General features: G+C 41.8%; 1 protein-coding gene across 9 annotated transcripts in view; it reads left to right on the top strand.

The window, feature by feature from the left end:
• The window catches only part of LOC111260456 (RNA-binding protein Musashi homolog Rbp6), a 240,832-nt gene extending 230,381 nt beyond the window's left edge, over nucleotides 1-10,451 (top strand). For all 9 annotated transcript variants that reach the window (XM_022833232.2, XM_022833231.2, XM_022833227.2 and 6 more), the window contains 2 exons: nucleotides 1,931-2,005; nucleotides 7,277-10,451. In XM_022833232.2, the coding sequence (XP_022688967.1) occupies nucleotides 1,931-2,005; nucleotides 7,277-7,338 (137 nt within the window). In that variant the 3' untranslated portion in view covers nucleotides 7,339-10,451. The remainder of the gene's footprint in view (nucleotides 1-1,930; nucleotides 2,006-7,276) is intronic.
• The last annotated feature ends 1,013 nt before the right edge of the window (nucleotides 10,452-11,464 follow it).

The raw sequence follows: 11,464 nt of genomic DNA, 5'->3' as shown, positions 1-11,464 counted from the left end.
GGCATTCCCCCACTGTCCCAACTGGCCCTGCTGACAGGTATCACACGATAGGGAAAGTGGCGGCGGCGGCAGCTGCCGATTTTTGTTGCTAACAGGAAACAGAATGAACGACGTAACCGGCAGAATAACAGTGGCTGCGCAAAGCTTGGTAACGAGTGCTCGTCTCAGTTTGTTCGGGGCAATGGCGTCGTCCTACATGGCAAGGGCAGATGGGCGCCTTTTGGCGCTCGTTGGTTCTTCCTACAGACTGAGGCCCTATGGAGGTAGCTCCCAGACGAGAAAATGGCAGGGCGGGGCAAACAAGAGTCCAAGTGGAATTAGCGGCCCCTTGTCCTATACTGCTGAATTTTTTCTGCTCACCACGTTAAGGCCTGGACCCCCGTAGGGTAAGGGATTCGTGGTACTGCTTAGCTTACTTTTCCTTTTTCCCTTTTTCGCCTTTTTCCTCTTAGACACGAAGTCCTGTCGCATTTGGCACACATTCGTCCCGCTCTCCAAACAGAAGGTATAACTGATAGGCAGCGAGTGGAGTAGGAGGCTGCGAGTGTCTGGCTGTAGGGAACTCTTCTGTGAAAGACTGCTCCTTCAGCGAAGAAGAAGGACTTAGCACCCTGGTATTGCGAACCGAGGTTCCGGCGTAAAGCAGAGGCGTGCCAGAACCAACACATCGGTCGATCTTCGATGCGGCATTGTCGTAAATCGATTGGCCGGTCGGTCCCTTTTTCAATGTGGAGCGCTATAACCTCATTCAAGACGAAATGCCTCATTGCTCTACGCGTTCTCCCTAAGGAGAGCAAACGAGCATCCGTCCATCTGCTCGCCGCGACGAATGGCGCTACCATTGGAAGAAAGCAAAAGACGAAGCAAATACCCGAATCGGCTGGCGTTGCATCCAAAGGAACGGGCTGAAGCAGGCGTCTCTCGAAGGATCCGGATCAAAGAACCAATGAAGGACCGGAAAAGGCAGATAGATAGCAAGCCGTCAAGAGATGAATGAGGTATAGGCCTCGGATTCTGTATCTGCTGAAGTTGCACACTACTGCTACACAGTAGCACAGAGACACCGTTATTACCATAACGCGTGGCAGCGACACGAAATTTGCAGGGAATAGTAACTGGCAGCTGCTTAGCCGGTAAAGGACGCCACGGGTCATCGCTATTTGGACAATATTCGTAACGAACTAAATTGTCCCGGTCTGTTGCCAACTACAACATCAGCAGGAAGTACGACGGCACATATGGATAACAGGCACCATACAACTGAATGAGGTGCCACTTTGTCGTATATTTTCTACGGATGCAGCCTATGGTCCCATATCTGATTATCATTGACTTGTGACGCCAAAAGTTGCCAATAGTAATTTCCTTATGCCGACAACACAACCAATAATCCTACTACTAGAAAAAAAAAAACTTTCCCAGCCGTTCGCACGTTCACTTTTCGAACCTGAAGACGCTAACAATCGTTCGAATATTACGGTCGCAACCACACTGACGGCTTCGGCTGCATGAGCTGCCGATTTTGAAAATCAATTTGTATTTTTTTGAGCGACATATCGGCATCATTATTCATTTAGTTTTAGTATAATATGTTCGATTAGATTCGGATGTTACGGGATTCTGGTTACAATTGAACTCATCGCCAAATAAAAGTCATATAGATAGATTGGCGTGCGTTAATAAACTCTAGCTGTTTCTAGTCAGTAAGTTAAACTATCGTACCGTTGTTTACGGATAAATATGTCTTAAGCACGCTTAGTACGTAACTAGCCTACGCCACGCCTATTGTGTTGTTCAATAACTTGTTTCATCTGCCTTTCTTTGTTTTCCACCTCTGCAAATTTTGTCCCCGCTTTCTCTTTCCATGATCGCACCACCATCGACCTTCATCGATTCCCATCAACCGTCCATCGACGATTTGATCGTTCAGCTGGCTTCCCGGCGTACGGCTATAGCCGCGGCGGCTATCCCGGCTACCCAACCGGATTCGGCTACCCGTTCGCAGGTATGAGTACGGCGGGAGGTACCACAACTGGCCATGCGACGCACGGCATCCATGGCGCTCACGGCCAAGCGCATTCAGCGCACGCGGGCCTAAATCCAGTGGCAACAGCCGGCATGGCTAACTTGGCGGCGGCTAATCTAACGGGCAATCTCGCCGCCGCCAATATGGCGGGTCTGGGCAGTGTTGGCGGGGCCGGGGTGGGCAATGCTGCTCACCTCTGTCACCTGCCTTCCGCTCTGAACCCACTCGCAGCTGCTGCAGCTGCCGCAGCAGCTGCCGATATGTTCAACTTGCATGCTGCCTCAACCGCCGGCGCTTTCTAAGTTTAATTAATAGTTAACAACACAACATAATTACTACTACTATCGTAATTATTATTATAATTATTATTATACTGTATTGCGTATTTAACGGCGTATCGTGTCATACCGCGCAAAAAGCTGTGTAGAACCACGTGAAGTTCAGGCACGTAGGGGATGGAACGTGATGCTCTGAGTTATAGTACTTCTGTAAGTGAGCCTGATTCAAACCTGATTAATTCTTTTGTTACACATCGGTTCAGCGCTGCCAAAGACTCGTGAAAACATACACACGTAGACACACACACAGACATAAAGACACTCACACACACATACACACATTAACAAATTCATTCCACAGGTACACGCACATAAGCCAAACACTACACAAGAGAAAAGCTAACAAGAAGTGATGGATATGAACTGACATCATATTTCTATCGTGTTCGAAAGAAAATGTCGTATATAGAATGTCTGTGCACTACTCGACTGATGTGCGCGTGCCATCTCACGGGATTGACAGCTGGCTAAAAAAAGATTACAAGTCAATTTCCAATAGGCAACTTCTGAGTCCCTCAAGAAAACCCACACTGGACTTGGACTCTGTATGACCGTTTCCGACCTGGCCAGCTGTTTCACGTTTCGTCTTCACACGGCACAGGAACAGCGACAGTAGCGATAGGAACAACAAAGGCAATGAAAACCAATCGTTGTCTCGACGTGACCATTTGTACCTATTCCCCTGTGAACAGTGTGTGGCATCTATGAGGTCCCAAATACCGGAAGCAAATAACCTGTCCGACCACGAAGCAGATCGGTAGTAGCCCTTTGATCTGCGAAAAGCTTTCGACTGGGTGGCGCCGGTGGAAACCCTATTTTTCTTTGCCTCAGGTATTCACACTCATTCATTTCGTACGAATTTGCTTGCCTTTTCAAACAAAAACAACACACCCTCCAGCGAAATTACAACTGTGAGATTATCAAAACGATGATCATTTACAAGATTGCTACATATTAGTTTATTTACATTGAATTTTCTATAAGAGATAAGCAAAGATTTCGAAATAATATGCACGCTACAAGTTACACTACCCCAAAAATTATAGCCTTGTTGCAATTTTATGAATATCGTGGATCGCTTGCAATTAGAGAGGTTTCAGCGTCACAACTCCGGTCAATAGTTCTGTTTCGAACTTGGCGAAGACTGTCAACGACAGTACGAAAATATACGTGTAAACATTACATAATAACTTATTATAATGTTTAGGTAGTACATATATGCACCTATAATATGGCCTTTTTATCTAATTTCACACAAATAAAGACTATAAACAACATCGAGATTTCAGGAGTTGGTTTGAAACTGTGAGCGAAATGAGATCGTCAATAGGAGTACAAAATAGAATCACGCTAGCGCGCATTGGCGTCGCAGTTTACTCTATCGAAGCGCTTCTTTCTCGAACAAACACCCGGGATTACGGCAATCGAAACGATTACGCATGTTTTGACGATGACCGTGATAACCCATTCCAGTGGTAAAGCTGTTTTGGCGGAAATACGTTAATTCAAATCAATTTGCACTCCGGAAGTCTCTTTTTTAGGTTGATATTTAGCTCTTAAGCTTTTACGCGCACGTTAAAGCTATGTTAGCTAGGTTCATGTGGCCGAATGCTATCGGTGCCTTCTGACGCGGCCCGTAGCTACAGAACGAAGATGTAAAAACAATAGACAATTTAGGGAAAATAACCACGGTGAATCAGACGCGAAAACGAGGATGCAGTGATGTTATTATAACAAAAAAAATGAACACACGTATTTAAAAAACAAAAAAAAAATAAAAATAGAGCATCTTTCTGATACGTGCGCTTTATCCACTATACAATGAAACAAGATCGCTTCCTAACGAAGAGAGGCAAGGCCAATCTACGCGTACTGACACACTAAAGCGTTATCGAACAGGCAAAAAAATCTCACAATCAAAAGTTCATATCAAAGGTACTTTCAGGGATTCATTACGATGAGCATTAATAAGAAATACGGGACACTGGATGTTCATAGGTTTCTTTATTCTGCGATGATGACTTGGGAGAATATCGACGGAAATGTGGTTGGAAGCCTCGGCAGAAAGCGGTAGCAATTTTTGTAAGGAGATTATAAGTAATAGTTTATAAATAGACACAAGGGAATTCAGTTGACTTAAAAATGATTCACTGTAGTGTTAGTAAATGAAAAAACTAGCTAAAGGAGAAAACCTATTCTAATGGATCGCCTGCCTATTTCAAGGAACCGTGTATACCCGTAATATTTACACCCTAATAAACGAGCTCTTGAGGGTCGGCGCTTAGGGTGTAAATAAGGGACAAGCAAATATGCAAATTCAAAGTTATGTGTTATACATCTTGTTTAACAATAGACATGTACAGAATTCGCAGACAGTTTATTTAAGGGAACTGTCCTAAAGATGCCGATGGGCCTAGCCATCGTTGCAGCCATATAAATTGACTATGAACCGTGCACTGCATGGAATATAGGTAGGCTTCAAGAAGGGTAGATGAGCTTTAGGCTCGTTTAGCAGTTGCAGGCGAAATCAAGTCGATACACAAAATATCTAAATGCGCCTTTGTTTTGATAACAAGAACATTACAAACGTACAGACAAACATATCGTTCTTTTATTTTTTAAAAGCTAGATTTTTTATTTTTAGAAACGCCTATACAAAAACGTATTCAATTGCTTTTCGTCGTATCGATTCTTTAGATGAGAAGTTATCAACGTGCCTATTCATATTGATATGGTTGAGTTTAAAAGAATCACTAAAGGTAAAAATAATGATCGAATAAATGAATATCTAAGTCCTATGAGTGCCCGACGTAAGCACACACATTGACGTAAGCATACACATTGACGTATCTCTCTATCAGTATATATATAGATAAACATTGACGTGTTTCTTGATATTATGTAGTTCTCAATTTGTAAATAAGATAAAAACATAGAGCTTCGCTGTGTAGAATGCAGCGATCCACTGATTAGGCCAGGTACGAAAAATGGTTGAAACACCTTAGAGGAAAGGATATTTACAATTTAGATAAAGTGCTACCATGAGTCAAAGTAGAAGAAAAACATGTGTTTAATGGCAGAACACGTAATTGGATTTAGGTGATATTGACGAACAGCGTTCTTAGCAGTAGACACTACAGAACGAGCCTTCGTTGCCAAACTGACCAATTAGGTACGGGCCTCAGTGGTAGCCACTTTCAAATGAGGCCCGGCTCTATAGAGGTCCTGTGCGTAAAATGCATGTTGGAGAATGGGTCGACGTACTGTTGACGAGGCTTTCCATCAAACTGATTCCTTTTTTACTCTTTGTGTCAGCCAGTAGCGTAGAATTAATAGAGAATAAGCGGCTAATAGAAAATGATCAAGGAGACAATTTTGTAGAATGCCTTTAGGTCGTGTAGTGCGTTGTACTTCTGCAAAAAAACACGTGCCTTACGAGGCTTTCCGCCACAGTTGCATCCGTTTGTCGAGTCATCATAATAATAGGTCTAAGTTTGAAACCTTATGTTCCTATAGCACTAAATCTGTGTGATGTCGGCTTACTCAACGTCCCACTAAAGCTGGCTAGCAAATAGAGACAACTGGCAACCATACAGTTTTAATGCTTTTGCCAAAACTATCACTTTTAATAGGGGATATCCTGTCTCTCTGTAAGATAAAAACGCCCTCGTCATCAGCCCTGTGAAAGTGCTATCTATGTTCCTAAAGGCAGTTCGTCTTCAATACACGAAGCAAAGACCAAAAACATAGCAATATTACAGAGACGTACAATATATATAAAGCGTTACATTACCAGCAACAGTAATAATTACACGTCAATACGTGCTGTATAGACAATGGGAGCATTGCCAGTCCTAATAATTATAAACATACAGTATCTATCGTATATATGCATAACTATAGTTAGGATCATTACCGCTGCTTCTAGGTAGCATGTAAGTAGGGTTTACAATAGCTTAGCGAATAGGGCTTAGACTTGAAAGTTTGTTAAGAAGCACATACTTTAGCTGCGTAGCAAGATGGGCTACAATCTTCAATGTTTCGTTGCCTGCAATAATTCGCTAATTGTACTTTGCATTTCATACCTTTGCGCCTTTTCGAATGAAAAGGTTGTGCCATTGTGAAGATTTAAAGAAAAGTCCGCAGTTTATCTATGATTTTTACAGTTATTACGACTATTTTCGGATAGCTAAAAAGGAACCCCGTGAAGGCTGTACGTATTCTCAGCGTATACGTATTCTCGCTTTCGGAGCGTTAGGGCTCTCGACAATTAAGCTGTGGCAGGGGACGTTTTCTGATGATTCCTAAGAAACAAGATGAACTAAGTTCGATATCGTACATCAAGTTCTGAGCGAGATCCTCACTCGACTTCGTACGAGAACATTTGGCAGTGCCGGCAACAAATACCTGCAAACACCTCGTGTGTGAAGGCCGTACCTTCCCTGGTGTATGATGTGTATGCTAGCCTAATTAGATCTAACTGTCATATAGGGAGTCCACAAAAGGAGAGCAACGAGATCCTAAAGTACATCGAATACTTTATTCTACCCAACGGTGTCGACGCATGCAACGAGTCCTAGAAAATACGTATCTTATTGCCAGTGCCTATAACGATTACGATGATCAGATTTATTTACTAATTATTATATGAAATCGATACCGTAACACAGAGGATACTGATGGAGAGACCATGGCTCTACTGGGCATTTATAATTAATTCATTACATCATGCGACAGGCAAGCACACGGTAGACGAGTGCATCCCTAATGAAATTTGATGGGTCAATGCAGTGACTCTGTGAGATTGTTAGAACCACACATATTTTTTTATTATTAAATCGCCTTCGTTCCTTTATGTTCCGTTCTATATGTTTTGTTTTCTTTGGTTGTTTGCTTATTTATGTGTTTTCAGTTTCGCTCGCCGACGTCCAGGGCGCGTCAGAGATCCTGTGCCCGTTCATCCGGCTCCCATAGTCAAACAAACCCAACATTTCCCGAAATTCTCGTCGAACTACCACCACACACACGGTTGCGCGCTTCGAAACGTTCTCCAGTGATAGAACACTGCTAAAAAGCATCATTCAAATCGATGCTTCACATTGGCGTCGCTGATCACTGCGTTCCATATTCAGTGTTTGATAGACAAGTCGTATGTTATATAAATAGTCGACTGAGATAAATCAGGTTAGACTGAACGATCGGACGATATGAATAAAACGTAACAGACCCGCTTTTACCAAGCAGTTACCGGCAGCGTATTCGTCGACGGCTTTGCGTTTCCTTCTTATTAAGCGCGTCGAGAGCGATAATGGTTGTTGCTAATCGGGATCGAAATCAAGTCAGATGAAGATCATTATTGCTATTATGTTGTCTTCTTGGTTTCTAAAATGTGTTCGTCTGTTAGATTTATTGTTACTAAAATGTGTGCTGTCTACAATCGGGCGTAAATGCCCATTTGCCAATTACGTGACCCGACCTGGTCATACTTCGAATGGTATTGAAGAGCATGATATTTTCTGTTTGTATCTAGTGTCAGTTATCTGGCAATAATGACAACCTGTGCTAAAATAGTTAGACCTACCTGGACAGAACGAAATGCCTGCGAGGAGTAAATACTTACAAAATCATTTTAGTAGAAAACTTTGACCGGCAATCAACTTACCGTTGTTTTTCTAGCACTAGTTGTAGGAACACGGTTCCATAGTAATATTACGAGCATTGGACTACCTCGAGGGACATGTAAAATACTTCTTAGTTTCAACAGCTTCGTCTAAATAGCAGACGATGACAATAGCAGAAATTTTGTCTACAAGCGACGAAGGAACAACAAGAGATAAATGGAGTATTAGTAAAAATTGATTCATTTACTGTTGCGGCCGCAGAGCCGCTAAATAGATTCCATTACGTGTCAAAGCTACCTAGTAATGATGATGATAATAATAATAGAAACGACTAGTAGCTATGATGGACAATGGTGGCTATATACAAGCTCATTACCAACATTACTGAAGAAGACAATAGAAGAAAGCAATCACCGCAATTATATTGTGCGACGGGTCAAAGCGAAGGAACCCGTTGTTGGGGTGGTCTATGGGTGATCTTGTGCTTCGAGAGAAAATATACTTATAGAAGTATTGCATTGCAGGATCGATTGCACTATATACATTCACTATAAACATGAGAGTCCTTCCGCGCTTCCATCATCATCCACAGTGAAAAGCTCGAATCAATACAAGCATGCTACACGAAGACACAGGTTCTCAGGCCGACGGACAGTGCGATCGCAGAGACTTTTAAACGCACGAAACAACACGCGTATTTACAATGAACACGGAAAACACAATGGAAATATAATACATTTTTAATCATCTTATATACATATATATATAGGACAACATGAGCAAGTTATTGCTATAAACATATAGATATAATATAGGACAGGACATAAATGACATGGTTGAGGCATCTGTAACGACAATTAGAGGATGATGTATTGAGGTGATACTAATGACGTAGCCATCGTACCGAGGCTCATTAAAGCACTGGTTCTATCGGACAAACGTGCGACAATTTAGGAAACAAGCAATAACCATAATAGAATTTAACAAACGAAAGTATATAGATCCTGATGAACGAGCTGAAGACCCCACGCGAGCGGCATACGATAAAGGACTGCAGCGTCATTTTACCGAAATAAACCCAATGCTGCGTCCTACAACACAAAAGAGGACAGCCCCATTCTGGCGAATTAATACATTAAGCAGTTCTTATGATACTGACATTTTCAACTGAATCCGTTGAAAATGGACTGTTGGCCGTATGGGAGCGATGTGCGCAGTTATGTACCACATACGGTAGTAATTACTAAATAAGTTAAAAACAATTTCCGTGAGTCAATATCAACGGCAACCTGTAAGGGGGATATGATAGAATCTGCTGAGTCAATGGGGAACAATTAGTACAAGGGAATTTGGTGTCTATAAAACTAGCAAGTTCTATTTTGATCGCTGGGTTTAGCATTTTGTACGGTCGGACACGTGTGGTGGAGTGGATAGCCGAGACGGTACGATTTATGATTGCGCCTTCGATGAATATAAAGCATATCAAAACGACGCACGGCAAAATACATGATCAAGCCTGTTCGAAGCTTCAAGGGCATCGTTCGATGGTGGCGATCGGGCCCATAAGACACCATAGGTGTCTCATCTACGCGTGCACGTGATCGCTGAGAAAAATCCATTCACACTGTTATAACGCATAGGGTGTGTATTAAATTATATAGACGTTTGTGTGAAGGCGCTAACCGATACCAAGTGCTACTATATATATATATATATATATATATATATATATATGTAAAAGTATAATTATATATTCGCCTAAATAAGCTGCTGACATAAATGAGTCGAATGATGATCTCCAAGTAATGGAAGAAAAGTTTGATAAGTTAGGATATTTTAATTGTGACAACAACGGCTAATAGCAAAACTGTATACATGCACGAAAATGAGTTTCGTGAATGGCCGACAACGAATTCGGCCTGAAAAACGAACGTCAACGAACTTGAATTGCACGGTAGTCTGCTACGAATAAGGAGTTGAGCAGCTGACGTGTGCGGCAATAGGACTGGCCAAAGCCATCTGCTGACGGTTCTGCGGTTTCTTTCAAACACAGCGACATCAAACTGGCCAAAGGATTTTTTTTTTGGGGAAAAAAGGGCTGCGAAACACAACGCGACAACATAAAGCGAAAATCAATGAGATGAAACAATAAATAATGGATTATAAAGGAAGATCAGTAGGCAAAACATGCCCAATAGGTTAGGATTATAAAGCACGTTTTTTCTGTGACTACTGCATCGCAATTGCACGCAAGTTCTAGGCCTTCTCGGTCGGTTGCACTTTATCTTTAAGACCCGATCTTCTGAGTTGTATAGATTGTCAAGTCAACGCTTTGAACCTGGTTCTTTTCTACTATACGTATTATTTAAGACGATTAAAACGGTGTCTGGTAAACAATATACACTAAAGATCACTATTTACAAAGGTCATGTCGAATAGAAAAAAAGGCCTGTTGCACAACTTGAACCTTTCTGTTTCGTTTTACTCATTAACTACCTAAAATTATCATTAGTTGTAAAAAAAAAAAAAGTTGTTTATAGGCTGATCTATACGAAAAGCCAAATGTCAACCTTACCTACTAACACCATATATTCATTCATACACAATATCACAGTACATTCACACGTTATCACATACAGGACTGCACGATCGTACACAGATGCAATTGGTTATATAAAAGTATATGCGAAATTTCCCTCTGCTACAGTAACCATAGAATCATGAAATAATTTGGTTCGTAATTAGCTATCGGCTGAAAAATGAAAGAGCTTTAAATCTTCCATGAGTACTTTCAAGGTTGTAGTACCAGTCGAGTTGGCCGAATCGCACAATAACAGTAACGTAGAAAACGTCAAGTAATGGCAGGAACGTCAAGGATTGAAAGTCATTTCTCTGCTAAGGTAGACCAGGCGAGGTACCGAACGTTAACGACCGAACAATCAGTACAAGGATTATCGAAAGCTTTTTCATTCGGCCCATATGGGTTTTTGCGAATCGATCGTATACGAAATGAAAGAGACGTATACGTAGTTGAAAGAAAAACGCATTACACCTTTTAAACTGAATCCGTCACCTCAAGATTACCCCACTACACACTTGAGCAGCTGGACATATTTCGCACACAGTCAAAATCACCAATGTAATTTAAGGGAAACGCAGGCGTTCCGAGGGCCTGTAATCGATCCGTTTCGAATTGGCCTAATAAGCAACTAATGGACGATTTATATAACGTCTTATTGATCGCGCATGCATTCGGACTACCTGGTAGCTACCCAAAAGATACATGACCTCGGGCGGTAAACACGATAGCAATATGTAGTTGGCATTGGGATTTGTTTTAATCGTGCAATTAAATGTAACTACATATATACAATAAGGTACATGCCCATCAGGACCAAGCCAAAGACACATCGTATGAGCAATACTAGAAACGGCCACAGAAGCCTATAACGCAGCATGATTTCCGAAGGAATCCCATA

This window comes from Varroa jacobsoni, unplaced genomic scaffold (genome assembly GCF_002532875.2).
Source record: "Varroa jacobsoni isolate VJ856 unplaced genomic scaffold, vjacob_1.0 scaffold_441, whole genome shotgun sequence".
In the NCBI taxonomy this organism is placed as follows: Eukaryota; Metazoa; Arthropoda; class Arachnida; order Mesostigmata; family Varroidae; genus Varroa; species Varroa jacobsoni.
Note: the sequence above shows the minus strand (reverse complement) of the source record. Positions and strands in the feature narration are given on the sequence as shown.